Genomic DNA, 21,893 nt, shown 5'->3' on the forward strand with positions numbered 1-21,893 from the left:
CTCGTCCAGCAAAGCAGCGCTGCTGCCGCCCCGCCGCCTCCTCCTCCTCCTCCTCCTTCCCTTCCTCCTCCTCCTCCCCCGGCGGCACCTGACGCGCGGGGCTCCCGCCCGCCCCCGCCCCGGTCCCGTCCCGCCCCTCCCGCCGCTCCCGGTCCGAGCAGGGAGCGGAGCCGCCGGCGCTGCCGCCCGAGCCCAGCGCAGCCCCCGGAGCATGAGAGGGCGGCGGGGGGGCTCCGACCGCGCTGCCCCCCCGGGCTGAGCGGCGGGGAGAGCCCGCAGCGGAGCGGGGGGCAGCGCGGCCGCACGGCGTGAAGCTCTCTCTCATCCCGCTCTCTCATCCCGCTATCTCATTCCTCTCTCTCATCCCTCTCTCTTATCCCTTTCTCCATACCTCTCTCCATCCCTCCCTCCATCCCTCTCTCATCCTTCTCTCCATCCCTCCCTCCATCCCTCCATCCCGGCCGGGGGAGCGGGGTGCGGAGCGGGTCTAGGCGGGGGCTGCCGGCCGGGGATCATGCCGGGGGAGCTGCGCCTCGGCACCGCTTTCTCCTCGCCCTCCATGGAGCCCGGACTTTCTCTACAATGACTTTCCCCGAGCTGAGCAATGGCAGCTTGAGTGGGAACCGGACGGGACAGGGCAGCCAGAGCGGTGCCAACCGGTCCTGGGGGCTGCAGGGCGAGGAGAGCCCCGACGGCAACGGCACCACGCTGACTTTCGCCTTGGACGTGCAGGCGGTGGGCGTCGGGGTCTTCCTGGCCGTGTTCATCCTCTCGGCCATCGTGGGGAACATCCTGGTCATCCTGTCGGTGGCTTGCAACCGGCACCTGCAGACGGTCACCAACTACTTCATCGTCAACCTGGCCATCGCCGACCTGCTGCTCAGCACCACCGTGCTGCCCTTCTCGGCCACCCTGGAGGTGTTGGGCTTCTGGGTGTTCGGGCGCATCTTCTGCAACATCTGGGCAGCGGTGGACGTGCTGTGCTGCTCTGCCTCCATCATGAGCCTGTGCATCATCTCCGTGGACAGGTACATCGGCGTCAAGTACTCCCTCAAGTACCCCACGATCATGACCGAGAGGAAGGCGGGGGTCATCCTCGTGGTGGTCTGGCTCTCCTCCATGGTCATCTCCATCGGGCCCCTGCTGGGGTGGAAGGAGCCGCCGCCACAGGATGAGAGCATCTGCAGCATCACAGAGGAGCCAGGCTATGCCCTGTTCTCCTCCCTCTTCTCCTTCTACTTGCCCCTCATGGTCATCCTGGTGATGTACTTCAGGATCTACGTGGTGGCCAGGCGGACCACCCGGAGCTTGGAGGCAGGGGTCAAGAAGGAGAGGAATAAATCCATGGAGGTGGTTCTGCGCATCCACTGCCGCAGCGTCCTGGAGGAGCCTCTCTCCAGCACCCGGAGCAAGGGGCACAACTTCAGGAGCTCCCTCTCCGTGCGGCTCCTCAAGTTCTCCCGTGAGAAAAAGGCAGCCAAGACTCTCGCCATCGTCGTGGGTGTTTTCATCCTCTGCTGGTTCCCCTTCTTCTTCATCCTGCCTTTTGGTAAGTGACCCCGTCCCCCCTCTCAGCCCTGCTTCCTGTGACTGGACCCTTGGGGACCTGCTCCTTGGGACAAACTTTCAGGACACAACTCATGCACAGATGTGAGGGATAGATAACTGATAGGTGAATAAACCAGCAATGAATTAATTCAGTTAATTAACACTCAATTTTTATTAACCAAACTCATATAATCAGTCAAAGTAAATAGCAAATGAATAAAATAGCAGCATAATAATTGCTTTAATTAATTCATTCTGCATTCAGCATTTTAAATAATGAAGTTCAGGCTAAGGAGCAAGCAGCTCTGTTTCAAACAGGCTGTCATTGTGGCACAGTGGTCTCCAAAGAGTTTTGCTGTTCTCCCTTCCTCCCAGTTTGGGAAAGGCACCTGGATGTGGCTCTGTGAGTCCAGGGCTCCCACCTCTGTTGGAGATGAGTGAGGTTTGATCTCTCCAGGGAGTGTCAGAGTCTGAAGCATAAGTCTCACTGACTTCCCAGGATGTCGTTGTCGTGCAGGGACCTGGAGCAGGACCAGGTATTATCTAAGGGTGATGGGAGAAGGTCCTATGTGATTTCCCAGGACACTCCTTTAGGGTTGTCTGACAAGTTGTGCTCTAAAGTTTTGGCAAGTTGTCTGTGAAAAGGATGCAGAAGAGGCGTGCAGAAGAGACTGAGCAGGCACAGAATGTGCTGGGGACGTGTGATGTCCAAAGCAGCATTCCTTTCCAGCACCAGTGCAGGGATGCCAGTGCTCTTCCTCACCACCTCACTGAACGAGCACCCAGCTCAGGGGACCTGATGAGCCCCCTAGAATGCTGTACCTAAACCTGGAGGGGGGGAAATAGAGGTTAAAATAACTTGTGGATGTCAGCAGCAGCCTTTTGCACAGAGCTCAGCAAAGAAGAGAGGTCTGTCATTCCATCTGCCAGCGGGGACCCACGTGTCCCACAGCCCACCAGGGACTTGTGTCCCACCAACCCTGCAGCCAGGGAAGCAGTACAGCTGGTTCTGCACTTTTTCTCAGGGTTTTTCAAATCCTCTTGCTTGAGGCTCCCTCTCAAGTCAGTGGAAACAGCATCGTGACCACGGGACAGATTTTGACCTGCGGAGGTTTTGAGCTCCCTCCAGCACTGCAGCTGTGCCCCTGGGGACAGCTGGAGCCCAGGGCTATGAGACACCCTCCAGTGGGATAAATCACCAGGATTGGTGGTGTCTTGGGAGCTGAGGTATCCCTGGAGTGGTGGATCAGGGCTGTGCGTGTCTGCTCTCATTATACTTCTGTCTTGTACTTCTTTGCTCCAGTTTCTCTGTCTGGGGGAGGGTGGTATTTGGGAAGTTTATCTCAGCTCTCCACGGAGGTGAAATCGCTGCTGTGGAGAGTTTTCACCCTATATAAGTGTTGCAGTTCATGGTAAAACTCAAGCAGGGAGCAGTAAGGTTGCACTGAGCTGCTCTCTCTGCAAGACCTGAGATTAATTGCCCTGTCTGACCACGCCTGACATTCCCTTTCACTGAGCAGGTACATGGGAGGGGGTTGTAGCCTGCAAATAAATAGTTTGGGAATTGTGGGGTTTGGGTAGATGCCAGTACCCAAAGGCTGAGCTCTCTGGGCAGCCCCAGTCTGATACTCTCCTCCTCAGCCAGAACCAGCAAGAACCAGCTCCAAACCTCACTCACACCTTTACACCTTAAAATACAGAAGCATGGAATGGTTTGGGTTGGAAGGGACATTAAAGATCATGTAGTTCCAACCCCTTGCCAACCTTGCAGCTAATGAAGCTGGGAAATGGGATCCTGTTCCTCTGAGTTACTCCCAGTACTTGGAAATAGAGAACAAACATGAGACAAATACTTTTCAGTAGAAATAAAAAAATATTTTGCTTTACTGTGTCTGTTCTCCCTTGAAACCCTTGAGCCAGCTTCTCTGCTGGTTAGGTAAATCACTACCCTTGTGCAGAAGTCAAAGGAGACACAGTGATTTCCACCGGCTAAAAATCCAAACTTCATTCTTGAAGTACCTCCCATGAGCCCTCCGAGCACACAACTTGCCAAGTCCTTTATAAACACGGCTTTGATCTTTACTTCCTGCTGTATTATATGTGTAACATAAACATAGCAAAACTTCATTTATTTTATGACTACAAAATATTCTGCTTCTCATTTCCCCACCCTTCATTAATTGCAGTTTTCCTATTCAAATCTCAGAATCATTCAGGGGCTATCTGGGAGGAGAACAGAAACTTCTAATCTCGGATTTTACAGCTCAGGACATGAGTCTGAAACTCACAGAAATCAGCAAAGTCCACTGTAAATTCACAATCTGAAACATACTGGGGCCAATTCTCCTTGAAAAGAAGGTTGTAAATGTTTAAGTAGAATGGGTTTTATTTGTTTGTTAGACAAAAATAGGTGAAATAATTTGGGACCAACTGGAAATTATAGGCATTTTAAATGAAAATTAAATTCTCGTGAGAAACTAAATAACTTTAAAATGAAGTGAAATGTATTGTTTCAATTTGAGTAAATGGGAGTTTATTAAAAAATGAGCGCTCAGAGACATTTCAATGTGAGCTGTTGCATTAAAATGAAGTGAATAAGGGATCTATTTTCTTCTGAAAATATCCAAATGTTTTGACTGTTTTTTCCCTCTTTGACATGAATTTGCAAGAAATCGTCCTTGGCTCGCACTGTTCGCTGTCATCTGATTATACTTTTTAGGGATAAGAAAATTTGTCAAGTGAAAAAAGACTCTCAGCTCTACTTAGCATTCCCTGAGCACTCAGAAACTTCCACACTGGCTCCATCGTCGGTGTCTGTGAGTCTGCACAGATCTTTGCAGCTCTCTGCAGAATAGTTTCCACATTAGTTACACAGGAGCAGTATTTATCACGTCAGGGTTGAAAAGCTGAAATAACCAGTAATTTTGAATAACACAATCTATGTGTGTGTGTGTTAAATGCTGTCAGCTGTTTCTCTGTTTAAATCATCTCAAATTCCCCAATAACTCCATGGTCTCTTTATCAGCTGAATAATTCAGCTCACTCTTGGGTGTGTGATACATGGGATGCCATCACCAGGAGTTTAAACAAAATTAACAGTTTTGTGGCTAATAAGACTCTTCAAGCAGCAGGTTCCTCAACCCGAGATGAATCCCAATTCCCCATGTGAGGGTGGTGCCCTTGCTGGGTGTGCAGTGGAGCTCTAAAAACTGCTCTGTCTCGGGATCCTGGGTGGTGGTGGTGGGGTTTGAGGCAGGATTCCTCTTCCCTTAGCAAACACCTGTCTAGAGAACATAACTGGAGACTTTTCAGAGGTGTGGGCAAGGAGTTTAAGGCTGGTTTATAGGACAGGATTCATCTCCCTTTGATTGTGTCAGACCAGGAAGGTGATCCAAGGGCTGGAGCCCTTCTGCTTTGGAGACAGGCTGAGAGAGCTGGGGGTTCAGCCTGGAGAAGAGAAGGCTCCAGGGAGACCTTAGAGCATCTTCCAGGTCCTAAAGGGGACTTAAAAAAAGGAGGCAGAGTGACTTTTTATATGGGTAGATAGTGACAGGACAAGGGGTAATGTTTTTGAACTGACAGCAAGGTTAGATGTTAGGAAGAAATTCTTTACTCAGAGGGTGGTGAGTAACTGGCAGAGGCTGCCCAGAGATGTTGTGGATGCCCCATCCCTGGAAGTGTTCAGGGCCAGGTTGGATGGAACTTGGAGCATTGGAGCAGGCTGCCCAGGGCAGTGTTGGAATCCCCATCCCTGGAGGGATTTAAAAGCTGTGTGGATGTGGCACTTGAGACATGGTTTAGTGGTGGCCTTGGCAGTGCTGGAGGATGGTTGGATTTGATCATCCCAGAGGGCTTTTTCAAATTTAACAATTCCATGATTCTATAGAGTCTTCACTGGCTCTTCTGCTAATGGAAAACTCTGCTAAAAGTTAGGTGCTGAGTTTGCCCTTGTAGTAGGGGCATCTGTACAATGTGGTCAAGGAACCAGAACCTGCTATACAACACCTATAGATAGATAGTCACCTGCTTTCTGAAGCCTGATCCTGGGGGAATTAATTAAGAGGAGGAGAAGGGGTGGAGCCCTGATCCCCATCCACTCCTCAGCTGGGGACCATGCAAAGGCAGTGTGGATCCCCAAGTGGGGCCATCTCAGGAGTGCAGTTAGAGACCTTCTCCATCACCACCCCAGAGAAAACAAGCATCTCTTGGGATCAAGGATGCACTAACTGGTACCCAGGATGGTGATTTACACACCTCAGTGGCCCTTGTCTTTTAAGAAACATTGTCTAGTCTGGGTGATGGGCTCCCATGTTTGTTATTCTTTGGATTTGGTTGGAAATCAAGAGCAGTGTGAGGAAGCACAGCAGCACCTGAGTTAGTGCCACACAAGGGAGCCACAACCCAAGGCTCCCTTCCCTCCATTCTTCCACAAGCAGCAGGTTACCCAGACAGGGAATGATTTAAGAGATCCCTCAGGATGAGCAAAGCCCTCCATGTTCATAGTCTGACGTTTGCCTTGGATTGGTGATTTGCTGTGCTTGCGGGGGAAGCCGGTGCTCATTTCCAGGAATGAGCCAGAAAAACAGCGTCCTGGCTTTTTCACCTGCACCCTGAAGGAAAGGCAGATGCTACACCAACGAGGCCCAGAAAGGTCTCCTTTGAGCCAAAACATAGATGTATTTGTAGATGCTGTTTTTCATAGGGCAGGAGTCCTTTCACAAAGCATTTTGGAGAAGACAGGCTCACAGAGGCATAGCAGTGCTCAACTTTCAGGAGCTGTCACTCGCAAAATAAATGATGGGGATGACACTGTAGGTAGAAGAACATTTCAGATGAGACCAGGTCTGTTCTGGTAGACGTGGAGAATCTAATTTTACTCTGATATAAGAGGATTTAGCATGGTTTCCTGATGAAAAAAAAAGGGCTTATGTCATTTCTCTGTGCCTGAGAGCATGGAAGTTTTTACCACCTGATGAACTCTTTCATGGCAGAATCATAGAATGGTTTGGGTTGGAAGGGACCTTAAACACTTCTTAAACATGGTCCAATCTCCTGCCATAGGCAGGGATACCTTCCACTAGCCCAAGTTGCTCCAAGCCGTGTCCAACCTGGCCTTGGACACTTCCAGGGATCCAGGGGCAGCCACAGCTTCTCTGCCCAACCTGGGCCAGGGCCTCCCCATCCTCACAGGGAACAATTTCTTCCTAAGATCTAATTTAACCCTTCCCTCTGGGAGTTTAAAAACATTTCTCCTTGTGCCATCACTCCATGTCCTTGTCCCCAGTCCCTCCCCAGCTCTCCTGGAGCCCCTTCAGGCCCTGCCAGGGGCTCTCAGCTCTCCCTGGAGCCTTCTCTTCTCCAGGGAACCCCCCCAGCTCTCCCAGCCTGGCTCCAGAGCAGAGGGGCTCCAGCCCTGGCGGCATCTGCAGGGCCTCCTCTGGACTCTCTCCAGCAGCTCCACATCCTTGTGCTGTTGTTCCCAGGTCTGGAGGCAGCTCTGCAGGGGGAGGTTTACCTCAGTTGGGCAGAGGGAGAGATTCCTCTCTCTTGACCTGCTGGTCACCCTGTTTTTGGTGCAACCCATCATCAGCTTCAATCACATTTGAGAAAGTGCTAAAAGTCCTCAATATACCAAGTTCCTATAAAAACTTCAATCACATTTGAGAAAGTGCTAAAAGTCCTCAATATACCAAGTTCCCATAAAAATTGAGAGACGAGTAAAGGAGTTGAAACTTTTATACTCTCCATCACAGAAGGAAGGTTGCAGACCAAGCTCAGCCTCTGGTTAGACATCAGAAAATACTCACTAAAAATCTACCACAAGACACAATCCCAGAAAAAAAACAAAACAATTTCTTTAGTGTGGTTTTACACAGGGGGACCTGATAGGAAAGGTAATTTGAAAGTAGGAGGCTGAAAGATAGAACATTTAATTACTTTGATTGTCAGGGCAGTTCCTTGTGTCTCCAGAAATTTTCTGAGCTGTGGTGGAAGTGGCAAAATTGACATGGAAAAAGGAATGCCAATTGCTTTCAAATAACTGTTTATGGCCCAGAGCATCAGATCAACCTGGAACAAGAGCACTGGGATGAACTGTTCCATCTGCCACGTGTCCCCCATTGAACATGGTTCACTTGAACCATACATTGATTAAAAACACCAGCAAAGACATGGATGGAGTTTCAAAAGCTCTGGTTGGATTTATTGGACATCATCCAAACAAGAGGCACCACAGGATGTTTCCATGAAATGGGCTCATGTGAAATTAGCATAAATTCATTTAATTATAGGGAATGGATAGATGGGTGGGTGGATGGATGGATGGGTCTTCCATCCTATCTCCCTTTCTCAGGGAAAGACCACTTGGCCCCAAACCATTCCTGAGCCATTTCAAGGCTATTCTTAAACCCCTGAAGTGAAGGGAAATCCGTTGCTTTTCCCAGACAAATTTTACTGTTGCTTCAGCAGCCCTCAAATATGATTTCTGCTTCTGCTTTTCCCACTCAGAGTGTCTGCAATAACAGCAGGGCTGTGCTGAAGCCTTCCAGAGTGTCATTCCTAGGGCATGACAGCAGGGATCCTGCGGTGGGCCCAGCACAGGGACACATGGGAGTGTGCATCCCACTGGGATAGCACTGGTGGAACAGGGCACCTGGCTGGGAGTCACCTGCAGTGATTGTGTCTGTCTAGAGAAACACTGAGGCAAAAGCAACCTGGGAACTGGGCTTCTCTCCAGGGAAAATACACTGACGTCCTGCAGAAGGGCACAGGAGAGAATTACAAGCAGGTACATGGATAACAAGCCTGTGAGTAAGTTATGCAGCTAAAGCATCAGGCAGTGTTGATTCCCTCCATGTGACGCCAGTGCAGAAGCCACCAGAGTGCAGAACAGCAGGGAGACAGCCTGTGTTTGTTTGGAAATAGCCAGCCAAAAACAACTATTTGGAGCCCAGCTGAGTGTTTGGGGTTCCTTTCCTGCCCATTACCTGTGTGGAAGGCCAGAGATGGATGGAGGGGCTCAGTACAGTTATTGCTGCTATAAGAGACGCCTCATTCTGGACCTCAAATAATTATTTGGGCTCCCAGATTTGGACATCTGCTTTGCCTCTGCCTGGCCAAAGGAATGCAGTGATTGGAATTAGGACCCAAATCTCCCACGACCTGCGTGTGGGATTACTCTGCTTCCAGTCTATCCACTGCACCACCAAACAAAACTATTTAAAGCCAAATGTCTTTTAATATGGCACAGTCTTGACGCATCTGGAGGCAGTTGCTAAAGGGATGTACCAGAAACAGGAAAAAAATAGATCTTGAAAAACTTAAAACTACTGGGATTCAGTGGGCAAAATGTTATAAAATCTCTCAACGGGGGTTTTGGAACCAATGCAAAAATACACCACATAACCTTAAAATCATCTGTGTCAAGCTGGGTCTGATGGTTTTATTATATTTGACGAAACTTCATCCTGAATATTCTGAGAAGAAGTTTTTAATTAGTCTGATCTATCCTCGTTAATTTGTATTTGGGTAAATATTTGCTTGTTAGTCCTTATAATCTGGTTAACATGATGTAACAAAAAATGAGCAAAAGAGTGGGCTGTTCTTTTGTATGGTCATGCAAGGTGGTTGGCTGATCTCTTATTGCCAGCTTGCTTTTAATTGGTTTTACCACAAAAAAAACCTCCAGCACGAATTAGGTATGTCATGTTAGCAAGTAACAGTGTGAAGGCTTCATGATCCCTGTAGGGTTTTAATTACAAGTGCTCACTTTTGTGATTACATGGAGCATTTTTGCCCAAGGCACTTCAGAAAACGAGTATATTTCCTTGGGAGAGCAACCTAAATTATCTCCTGATTGATCAGCCAGGAGTTTGCTGTGATTACTGTGCTCTGTTGTAGGCAGGGCTGATAGTACCTTTTGACATTATGGGATCCTTCTGGAGTAAAGTCCCAGTTTTTGGTGCCAAACATTGACTATTAGGTAAAGTTTTCAATTCTGTGCCCTTGTAACAAGCTGAGTTTGTTCTGACAAGTGTGAGACAACATGAGATGGCCAGAGCTGAGAAAGATGACAGGAAAAACACAGCCTTTGGTTCCTGTCATGAGTGTTATGGGGACAGGCTGGAGTGTAAAAAGCTCTGTCAGAGCAAAAACATTTCGCTCTAGTGGGGTTAGGGATTCTTTATGTCAGGACAGGGCAGGAATTAGACAAAGCTGGTTCAATACGGCCAAATTCTGTAAAGAAAGAACGTTTCTGAGGAGTTCTCAAGGCTGGGAAGTTTAGCAAGACTGGAGTTTGCTGAGGAAAGGCTTTCAAGAGCAATGACCTGATGGTGTCTGATGGGCATTTCTGCTGCCCTGCAGTCCCCTGTGGTGCTCATTTCATAGAACCACCAAAGAATCATGGAATGGTTTGAGTTGGAAGGGACCTCAAAGACCACCTTGTTCCATCCCCTGCCATGGACAGGGACACCTTCCATTATCCTGGGTTGGTCCAAGCCCCATCCAATCTGGCCTTGGACACTCGAAGGGATGGGGCAGCCACAGATCCTCTGGGCAACCTGTGCCGGGGCCTCCCCACCCTCACAGGGAAGAATTTCCTCCTAATATCTAATTTAACTCCCCTCTTTCAGATGGTGCCTCACAGGTCATACCAACCTCCAGAGAAGTAGTAACAGGAAAGCAACTGAACTGCACCTCTCAGAAGAATGTAATTGTCATTGGCAACAGAAAGTATTTCAGGGTTTGGTTGGTTGGTGTTTGGGCAAAAGAAGGCTGTAAAGAGTTTCTATCATGAAATGTGTGTGGTGAAAAATCCAGTTTTCCAGTTAATAGGTGTTTAGACTTTTTTACCAACCCAAGTTGTTCCATCTCCTCATCCTCTTTACACACAAAATTTCCAAGTCCTCTGAAGGTGTCTAAACAGGAGATTTATTTCCATCATTCATTACGGGATAACTTGACCCTTGTTGTGTTGAGTTGGTTCTGTGATTCTACTGAATCAGCTTTGTTCTCTGACTAGGATGATGTTTAGAAAACAATTCTTCATGGAAAGGGTTGTCAAGCACTGAAACAAGTTTCCCATGGAGTCACCATCACTGGAGGGGTTTAAAAGCCATGTGGATGTGGCACTTGGGGACATGATTCAATGATTGCCTTGGCAGTGATGGGGAAACAGTTGGACTTGATGATCTTGGAGGTCTTTTCCAACCCTCATGATTCCTTGATTCTGTGATTCCATGATTGTGCTTCTGCCTGCCCTGCTTTCTCAGATCTGGTGCTGTATGAAACTGTCCCATGGAAACAGAAGGGTGTACTTCTCCCTGCACCATTATTTACGGGTGAGATTAGCCCAAGGAAGGATTTACTGGAGTGGCTGGAACAGGATATGGTTTTTTAGCTACTCCTAATGAATAGCCTTTCTCTGAGAGGGCTCGTAGCTGATGCACTTGGAGCCAAGCCCGAGAACCACCAGGTCTGGTGGCAGAAAACCAACTGCCAGCTCGATCAAGAGAGGGCATTTCCTGCTCCTGGGAAGTTTCCAACCTGAGGGAATTCACAACTCAGTCATTAATGCCCCTGAAATGCAACTTTTATTTTTACTCCCTCCAGTAGCTGGGAAAAAAAAAAAAAAATTAAAAAAAGCTATTTACAAGGGATTCCTGCTGGGAGAAATCCCTGCCCCAGACAAGTCCAAGCTGCCTTTCCTGTTGCTCGCAGTGGGTTGTCACATTGATGACATTCAGCTAAGGAAGGCCAGCAGGATATAGGGAATACAGGACTGGCTCCAGCCAGCTCTCCCCAACACAGATCTGCCTAAGAAATGTGCCTGGAGCTGTAGGAACATGAGGTTGTTGGTGCCATGTGGGTTCAGGACCTGGAATCAGGCCTTCCCTTCTTGTGTCCAGGAGTTTGTTTATTTATCACGTTTAATGGGATCTGTGCTTCCCCCAGTGAGTCAAAGGCTGGAACAAATCACAGGGGTTATCCTGTCTGATCTCCTGAATTAAAGAACTCTTGGCTGCATTCCCCTGCAAGGCTGTTGCAAGTGGATGCAGAAGCCCAAGAGCCAGACTGCAAAAGAGGTCCATGATGGGGAAAAAAACCCAAAAAAATAAGGAAGGCAAAGAGGTCTGCAATTAAAGGATCAGTTATGGAAACACTGAGCAGGAAACAGCCCCCACTACAAAAGAATCCTGCCCCAGACTCTGCTGGAAAGGCTGTGCCATAGTTGACTCCAGGAGACATGGACGAGACCTTTGTGAAAGCATTTCGGTAGGGAAAAGATAAAAAATAAGCTTGTTTAGAGGGAAGTTCATATCCTAAGCGTAAGACTGATGATTTGTAGCATAGAGACAGTGAGGAATGGGAATACCTTCATGACATGATGCTCTTTTCTTGTGGCAATGAGGCAAGAGGAGGTTAGGGCAACTTGATCAGGAAAGGGATAGGAACCTCCATCTCATCCCTGTCAGTTTTCCAGCTGCAAAGTTCCTCAGAGCAGCTTCACAAATCACTGAGGAACAGCCCGTGGGTAATCATAGGGTCATGGAGGGCAGTTACCCCAAAATCCAGGGACTCAGACCCACTTTTGATCCCCCAGGTCACCAGATGAAGCTGGCAGTGGTGTTATTTCTCGCCCTCTCACCTGAGTCTCAGGTCAGAGGGCACCAGACACCCCTGTATTCCCACCCCAGATGTGTTCTCAGAAATGCAGTTTGGAAGGGAATGGGGCACACACACACAACACAGCAGTGGAGGCACCACCAGCTGCTCATGTCCTGGTTTGAGTGCAGAGAGCAGGGGATTTGGGTTCAGAGGAGACTCCAGCTCTTGAATCTCAGCCTTTGAAGCCAAGTTCTCGCAGAGACACTTGTCAAAGGTCACCAGAAAGGTTTTTCAGCCACAGGCTGTTTCAGTTCCCAGGGTCCCTTCCATAGGAATTATCTGGAAAGCTGTGAGGATGCAGTGTGATGTTCCAGCTGGCATCCAGCCATGGGCTTGTGGGGATTTGGGGAAACAAAACAGAGTGACTTCACATCACAGGGTTTGCTTTCTGTGTATTCCTTACTCAGAGAAGAGCATAGAATTGTAGACTCATGGAATCATGGAATGGTTTGGGTGGGAAGGGACCTTAAATACCATCTCATTCTACCCCCTGCCATGGGCAGGGACACTTTCCACTATCTCAGGTTACTCCAAGCCTCATCCAACCTGGCTTTGAACACTTCCAGGGATGGGGCAGCCAAAGCTTCTCTGGACAACCTGTGCCAGTGTTTCACAACCTTCCCAGTAAGGAGGTAGAAGAAGGAGCAAAGCACAGAATTTTGCAAGTATTGCATCTCTCCCTTCCTTCTGCCTTGCAAGAACCTAATTGTTTGGGATTAAATCATGAGGTGCTTCCCTTCCAGTGACACCACACAGTTACAGCACTTCAGGGCTCTCTGCAGACAGACCTACCTGAGATCCTTAATGATGCACAAGCCCATCAGTCATGTGCTTCAGCCTCTTTTGTGTCAGGGGATGTACAAACAGGAGTGTTATTTCTAGCCCGGAGGAGCCCGAAGTAGTGGATCCAGATGGATGTGGGAGGCAGGAGAGCACCCAGTGGGACCTGTGTTCAGGCAGACTGCAGTTTTGCCAGCATTTGGGCAAAGGAGTGGGGAATAGTGGTGCAGGTATTGGCAGGTAGCTTCTGGGAATGCCCTTGAGGAGAAGGGACCATTTTTCATTGCATCTAATCACCTCCTTGGCCACCACCCTCCCTCCCTGGGTCCCCTTTCCTGAATATCCCCTTACCAGTGCTTCCTTTCTCATCCATGTCTCTGATAAACAAGGAATGTAATTATTTCTGGTGTGCAGGTAAACAAAGAAATTAGGACCAGACTTTCAGGTGAAGATTTCTGTGTGTAGTTGTCTGTGGGTAGGTGGATGTGTCAGCTCCCATTACTGACCATGCCTGCAGAACTTGATTGCTATCCAGGTTTGGATTGCAATTTACTTCCCTAAAACATGCCCGAGATCCCCTAAGGTAGGTGAAGCAACCACATGAGGTTTTTGGTTGCAAGACACAACCTCAGGGAGCTCTGTGCTCTCCTATGGGGACATCCAGAGACCAGGAGGGACATCCCAGGGCATTTATCTCCAGTGGTACAAGACATGTAGGCAGCCAGAGTGTCTTCTTTAAGATGGCTTGAATTAAGAAATTAAAAAGAAAACCAGACACCTCTTGGGTAAGATACATCTGGTAACACACCCACACAAACATTTCTTTCTCCATCCCATAAACTGGAGTGTAGGATGTGCCCTGAGGCTTGATACCTTGTCATGTCAATACCTTTCCCTCAGATACACCTTCCCACAGGCTCATTCCGAAGCTGTGTCCTGAAAGTAAAAATAAATGGGTCACTACAGCCTTCTCAGATGGCCTGTGAGGAATCAGTCTTGCTTCCCTGACATCACTGCCAAGCATTAAAGGGCACACCTAATGCTTCAGGGCAGGAATAATAAGAAATATATATAAAAGTCTTTGAAGGAAGGGCTTAATCTTTGCTGATGGGCAGAGATGGAGAAGAAAAGTCATCTGAGGGACTTCAATGGTCTGTTTCTTTTGTAGTCCCCATCACTTGGCCTGTTTATCTGGACAACTTGGACTCCACTGACTTTCAAAGCAGATGGAAAACATGGAATGTCAGTGGTGGGTTTGACCTCTCCATTTAGGACATGTGGTGACAGGAAGGTGTTGGATTAGGGGTTGGCGCACACAAAGCTTCTCCCACAACAGCTTTAGGTCTTTGCCCACCTGCCAATGCTGAGACATCGGAACCAGCTCAGAAACACACAGCATTCAAGGCCAGGTTAGGCAGGGCTTGGAGCAACCTGGTCTAGTGGAAGGTGTCCCTGCCCATGGCAGAGGGTTGGAACTCGATGTTCTCTAATATCCTTTTCAACCCAAACTCTTCTATGTGACACATATGATGCTCAGCCTCTTCCTGGGATTCATTAGCATCCCTTAAGGACCCCAGCAGGCAGTGTGGCTACTGCTCTCCTACAGGAAGGATCCATGAACTTCCCCCAAAGGTCAGGGGAATGAGGACGTGGGCGGTTTCATTTTCCTGCTGCGAGGACAGGGCAAGGGAAAGTATTTACATTGAAAACAGAACTTTCCCAGTGTCTGTGGCTGTTTGAGTCAAAGGCAGTGAGGGAAGGGAGCTGAGTTGAGAGTGTTTACATTGAATGGGACCATCAGCCTGTCAGGATGTATTCCACACATTCTAGAAAAGGTCTGTTCCTTCTCCCTGTGTACACTCACTGCAAACCCAGCAGCCTGCAGTCAAAGAAACCACAGGTGATTAAATTAACATTAGCCTAACATATGGAACAAAAATAATTTGCTTCAAACCCAAACATTTACTGCTCAAAGCAGAGCTGGGTAGCTCACAGCAGAATTCAGATTTGTAGAGCAACATTGCAGAAGTGTGATTGCGTCTGCCATCCCACCACATGCACTGGCAATCCCTCAAGTGCCTTCTTCCTTCCTAACTCTTCATCTTCTTCTTCCTCTTCCTGTTTCTTCTCCTGTCTGTATCCCTCTGTGGCTCTGGTGTGCAAATACCACAGGCAGCTGTCACCCCCTTGAGACAGGATTGACTTCCACTACAGATCCCAATGGATCAACCATGATCCCATTCAAAATCACTTGAGCTTCATGTATGTCCCAGTCCCTGAAACTCTGCTGCTGTGCCTTTGGAGAGGCCATTTTGGATCATTGTTGCATCCAGTCCTTGGAAACTTTATTGTTTGCAGTGGGAACATATCAGTGTCTCATTGCAAATTAGTTTTGTGTCCGTGCCATCTTCCTTAAGTAGTTATGTTTTCTCCTTGGCTTTCATCCTTCTGGCAAACAGCTGGTCAGGGGTCTTCTTCCCCTGTAGCCTCTTCTTGTTGCATGGAACAACCTAATGAATGTAGGAGCTGGAATTCCCGTTACAACATAGCAATTCCTCACTCTAAAGACTTTATTGCTTTGGTTTTGTAAGCTTAACTGTGCAAAGTGTTGACCTCTGGGCACCATTAGGTTGTGGAGCTAGCACAAGTGGTCCACAGCAGATGCACAGAAGAATATCAAACACTGGAATGTGTATGTTTGCATTGAAAAGATGGATAATGATGTTGTTGAGTCACCCAAGGGAGATCCAGAAGGCTGATAATGGTCCTTTATCAGCAGGTTTAGGATCAATTGAAGAAGAGTTGGACCAACAAAAGGAAATTAAACTCTCTCTTTCAAATTGACCCATAGTGTCCTATTGCCTCTTGAGTTTTGATTATATTTGGTTTGTAAACTAAAATATAAGCAAATTTTAATGCAAAGCACTTTGGGATGTGTTCCTCCCTACCCCAAAAGAAAAGTTTTGCTTAGAAAAGTTTCAATATTGAAACTTTGCCTTTGTTTTCCAAATCCTTTCTTTCCTTCGCATCTGCTTTGGCCAAAATAATTTGGTGAGTTCGTCCTACATGAAAATTTGTGGTTTTCTCTTCTAATCTGTGAATGAAAGAGACAACCAATACATTTTTGCCCTGCTATCATCAGATGAGGTTTTTTTCTGGCAGGCTGCATGAGAATGGTGTCAGGAGAGAGATCCTGGCATTACTGGAAAGCTCTTGGGAATCTCTGTGTAAAAAATGATTAAGAAGGCTGTATAATGAAACAGACTTTTGTTATTGCTATGAGCAACTACAATATTTCTTGGTTGTACCAACTTTTTGGATTTGCAGAACAAGTCCCAGTTTGAAATCCACCACTGTTGCTCTGTATATCCCAAAAGCCATCTTGAGGAAGCAAGTGGCCTCTTTCAAAGGAAAACCATGGACTATTAGCAGTGGCAGAGAGCAAGGAAGGATGTTACCAGCTCTTAGAAACTAATCACCCTTGAGCTGTCTCAAAATCCGGGGAGGAGAGGTCACTTTGACATTGTTGGTCTGCAAGCTGTCAGTGCACTTGGCCATGGGAGGATCACTAAGGGTCAGGCACCAGGTTGGGCTCAGGGAAAAATTCTTCCCAGTGTTCCCTCAAAATCCCTCCCTGGGGCTCTGGGGTGGATGGTATCACCCACCCCTCCTCGTGTTGACCACAACTGGGACACTTGTGCCACAGGACATGAGGAACAAGGGCAGGTTCATGACCATGGAGGTTTCCAGGTCGAGGACCAAGGGAGTCCTGACAGTCTGCAGGGCCAGCCCGTAAACTGGACTGTCCCTCTCTCAGTGGGAGCATCCAGGGATTTCTCAGTGCCAGGATATCAAAGAGGAGATTGTAACCAGCTGTCTCATGGTTGTAATTGATAGCAGACCTCTTTATTCCACAGGGAGGTCTGTGAGGGAACACAGCCAAGGGAGGTTGAAAGGAATGAACAAAGGATCATGGATTTTCCAGAGTGTGAGGAGGGCAGAGACCACCTTCACCCCAGGGTCTCCTCCAGGAAGCAATCTCCCAGCTGGTCCAACCCCTTCTCTTTCCATGAGGACAGAGTCCATCAGTGGGCTCTGGACTGATTTGTCACCCATCACCCAGGGGAATATCTTATGTCACTCAACCTCATCTTTTTTAACTAGCCCAGTGCGAGGACAGGGCAGGATGTCAGTACAGGCTGAGGGATGAAGGGAGAGCAGCCCTTGGGGCCCTGGTAGAGGAACATCTGGACACAACCCAGCAGTGTGTGTTCGCAGCCTGGAAAGCCAGCAGCACCCTGGGCTCATCCCACACTGCGGGCAACGAGCGGAGGGAGGTGATTCTGTCCCTCCACCCTGCTCAGGTGAGAGCCCCACCTGCAGTGCTGCCTCCAGCTCTGGGGCACCTGCACAAAAGAAACATGTTAGAGGAGCTGTTAGAGCATGTCCAGGGGAGGCCATGAAGATGCTCCAAAAACTGGAGCACCTCTGCTGTGGAAACAGGCTGGGAGAGTTGGGGCTGTTCAGCCTGGAGAAGAGAAGGCTTTGGGAGACCTTATTGCAGCCTTCCGGTACTGAATGGGGACTTTTAAGAAAGATGGAGAGAAGCTTTTTTTTACCAGGCCTGTAGTGACAGGGCGGGGGGCAACAGTTTTAAACTAAGAGAGAGTAGGTCGAGATTGGACTTAAGGATACATTTTTTTTACAATGAGGGCGGTGAGGCCCTGGCTCGGGTTGCCCAGAGAAGCTGTGGCTGTCCCATCCCTGGAAGTGTCCAAGGCCAGGTTGGACGGGGCTTGGAGCAACCTGGGATAGTGGGAAGTGTCCCTGCCCATGCAGGAGGGTGGGATTGGATGGTCTTTAAGGTCCCTTCCACCCTAGACCAGTCCATGATTCTGTGATGCTGTGTCACTCCAGTGACTGGGAATCATCTGGAAACTGTGGCTTAGGAAAGCAGCCATGATCCCTTACTGTCTCGTCCAGAGGGTCAGTGTAGGATATTCTGCAACTCAGCAGAATTCCTCCTTGCTTCGATTTTGCAAAGAAGCAAAAGTTGCCTTATTAGAGAACTCAAATGGGAATTTTTCCCTCAGGGTAATCTGAAAATTAGCATCCATTTGTCAAGGCATGTTTTGATCTTCTCCCGTAACTGGAAGGACTTTCTTCTGACAGAAAGTGAAATTGTCTGAGTATAGAAGCATTTTGTCCTCCATTCTCAACAGATATCAAAAGAATAAGAGACTATTTCCCATAGCTTGCATTACTTCTGTACTTTCGAATCAGCAGCTGAACTTGCTGCCCCATCCAGCATGGCTGGAGATGGAAGTGTTGGAAGTGATGGACGTCAGGAGTGCAGGGCTGAAGTGCCTGATGGCATCCACAGTTATGCAAAGCACAAACATGGTTGCACAGACCTGCATTTGCATTTTCCAACCTGAAAAATGACTATTCCTGATACAAAATTGGCAGTTTCACTGCCTGCAGGTGATGGATGGCATCCTTTGCATCGAATTGCTGGGAAATAGTGCATTACACGTGAAGAGATGAGAAAAAAAGAAAAGAAAACCATTAGGCAGAGGTTAAAGTGGGAATGGAGAAGAGATCCATCTGTGCAACCTCTCCCCTTCTCCTTCATTGATGCAGGCTCTCCAGTGTCAGTCCAGAGTAAGGAACAAATGCAAATTGGTCATGTTTGACCTTCCTGCTGTAATATTTGGGGCATGGACTCAGCCTCCTGCACACCTGCAAAGCACTTGCCGTTCTCCTGGGTGTGATGGTCCAAATTAAGGGAAACATTTAAGCAGAAGCTGAATTTACGAGATTCCAAAGTATCTGGCCTGGATGTTGGCCAGCAGGGGAGGATTTCGTTGGGAAACGCCAGTTGGAAAACCAAGCGGAAATGTCCCAGGTTTAGCAGCTCCACTTCAATCACTACTCATGGCTCCAGGGCAGTCCATCCATGCCAAGTTTCCATGGCTTTCTTGCCATGGAACCATCAGAGTGAAACCTTGGCAGCTCTGTGCTAACCCGGGGTTGACTCCTGGAGCCAGCGCCAGTAACCTGGAAGCCCCGGAGCATCCTGGCTCCAGAAAGGATTTTCTCATACTTCAGGGCTTCCCACTACAAGTATGTTAATTTGGGGAACGTTAAGACACTCCAGATTCCCAGATTCGTAAATTCCAAGGATTGCAGGGCTCCCATTGCCTCAACTCCTGTGTTGCTCTGTCCAGGGAGAGCTGGGCAAGGACTTTTCATCTTCTGCACCCTGTGACTGGGGAAGCTTGAGAAAGGGGAGAGGGGAGACTGCAGATCTATCTAGGGGTGGTTGATGACTGGCATGGTTGTCTCCATGGATTAAGAAGTGATTCCACATCATCTGGTAATTTTCAGGTTTCCAGAGATACATCCCTTTTAGACAACAGTGTGCACTGGATGTTCTTAAAATTAATTTTTTTAAATTCATGGTTCCTTGGAAATTTTCATTAATTTTTTATTGCGTTCTTTTCTCTTCTTTTTTTTTTGAAAGAAAACAAATATCAAACACCAAAATTTCCCACAAACCAGGCATCTGGGTTTCCAGATAACTCTGTTCCTGAGTATGGGTTGGTATGTTCTGCCAAACCCAGGTCTTAACAATTCCATCTTGTCACATTAAAATCACGGGGATTTGAGCCACTGGCTTTGTGTAATTGTAGATGATTGAGGATGGGAATTGTTTTAAGGGATGATCTTGTCCCTTCCTTGACTTCAGGTCAGAGAAAATAGATCTGACATGTAAAATGAGCACATAGTGGAGTATTTCCATTACATGGGAATGTCTGGTTGTCCTGGTGTTATGAAACTGGTTCCAGTGTGCAAATCTGCTTTTGCTGCTTAGTGTAATTCAGGCAGAATCTGCATCACTGCCAGTCTGTTCTGTACAGATGTCATTGAGGACAAAACTCTTCCACCCCAACAGCAGTGCAAGTATAAACTGTGTGATATAAATTCACCCTCAGTCCAATTCCTGATTGATAGATTCAGCCTTTGCTACCTCCTCTATCCCAACAGCCCCATTGTCCCAGTCTGGTACCTGACTTTCTTCATCCTAGAACTCCCCTACACACAACATGCACATCATCACCCTTCCCTGAAGCTGAGCTGATTGTTTTAGGATGTGAATTGTCTGAGAATATGGTTTTCTAGGAGATGCTTCCAAGCAGCTCAACTTTCAAAGGAGTACAGATTATCATATGTGTAGGTTAAATGCATGAACCTAGGGTATATGTTATTCAGAAGTAATTATTTATCTCTAAAACTGAGTAAATATAAAGCCTGATTTGATTCTAATTTTTTGGTGCAGCTGAGTGTTGTCACTTGTTAAAAACGTAGTGTCATTCTTGGGATGCTGGAATTTTACCACCCTCAACCATGGCATGTTTTGCTGTGCCTTGCTTGATTTAGTGACTTAGAAAAAGCTCCAAATTTCTCACCAGGCACTTGGAACCCCGTGGGAAAGATGGGCACCAACACCATGCACTACTGTTTGCACAGAAAACCTGCTCGGTCCATGTCTTCAGTAGTGGTTGGAGCAGATACCTCCAGAGATACCCAAACTCACTTATTCTGTGTCTCCTAAAGTCAGATCCAAGTGGAAAACCCTGTAAATCAGTAAAGCTATAATCGATCCAGTTTGTTACACTTCATTATTCCACTCTCAGCCTTTTCTTCCAGCATGTTATGCCCGTATCATTAGATAGTTGACTCCCACCTACATCCCAAAATTGCAGAGAAGTGTCTATCCCAGTACATTAAATGCCTGGGAAGTCCCCAGCTGGTGAAACCAGCTGTCAGATGACAGCCTTCAAAACAGGGTGGCTTGTGTGCAAGCCATCAGTTGGGAGTGGACCTTGGGAGGTTCCTCTCTCACACCACACCTTGTGCTGGTTGCACAGGCCAAAGTCATTCCTTTTTGCTTTCATGGAAGTGTTTGTTCCAGTGGGGGGGAATGTTCAAAGGCAAACTTTGAGCTGACAATAAATATGCAACTGAGGAAAACTACCTTGGCAGTAATGCTCCAGAAGCTGGGAGCACATGCCCAGGCATTTTCATGGGTAGTGGGTGCCTAAACTCTCATTCCCTGCATGGGATGTCTTGCTGTTTTCATTGAAGGTGTACTGGGAGTCCCAGTTAGATCCAATTTCCACTCCAGGAAGTGGCAGGTCCTGTGTCATAGTTTCCAACCCCACGTGAAAGTTTTGGATGTCCTGTCTCGTGCCAAGCAGCACAAGGCACTTCTGCATGGGCACTGGAATTGAGCCTTTCACTCACAAGCAGATAACTAAGCGTAGGTGTCAATTTGTGACATGAATGCTGCCCTTGAAGACCCCAGTAGTCTGAGTCCCAGCTTTTCTGGCTCATTGAAATCATCTGTCTCATGCTTCTTCTCTGTCATTCAGTGGATTTCGTCCTTTTAAAGTGTTTTGTTTCAGTCCAGCCATGAAGATGACCAAAATCTAGTGTTGTGCAGATATTTTGTCTGCTCTTTGTGTATCATTGCCTGTATTTATTCCAACAACTCCACCTTCAAGTGAACCTTGACTTCACGTGTGTTCCAAGGTCTCTTGCTTCTCCTGTTCTTTGCCATAAGAGGTAACTGGGATCCATGGATCCTCTCCTTGTTTTAAATGGATGTGCCATTATCAAGGAAGGACTCTGAGCTGACGTTCCCATTTCTTTACCAAAGCAGGGCTCAGAAATTTCAGTCTTTTCATTTCTCCATGTTTTTTCCCTGTGGATGGAAAAGGACACATCTGCTGAACAGTTTGCAGCTATGCTTTCCAGAAGAGAGTCTGCTTGGATCCGGGATCAGTCCAGGCTCAACTCCAAGCCCGGCAAGGAGTTCCTCCTTTTCTGCT

General features: G+C 47.7%; 1 protein-coding gene across 1 annotated transcript in view; it reads left to right on the forward strand.

Annotated features, from left to right (window-relative positions):
- Positions 1-214: 214 nt before the first annotated feature.
- ADRA1D (adrenoceptor alpha 1D) overlaps positions 215-21,893 on the forward strand; it is a 43,075-nt gene continuing 21,396 nt past the window's right edge. The window contains exon 1 of the mRNA XM_027660533.1: positions 215-1,549. Coding sequence (XP_027516334.1) covers positions 583-1,549 — 967 coding nt within the window. The 5' untranslated portion in view covers positions 215-582. The remainder of the gene's footprint in view (positions 1,550-21,893) is intronic.

Source organism: Corapipo altera, unplaced genomic scaffold (assembly GCF_003945725.1).
Source record: "Corapipo altera isolate COAL_440 unplaced genomic scaffold, ASM394572v1 295, whole genome shotgun sequence".
In the NCBI taxonomy this organism is placed as follows: domain Eukaryota; kingdom Metazoa; phylum Chordata; class Aves; order Passeriformes; family Pipridae; genus Corapipo; species Corapipo altera.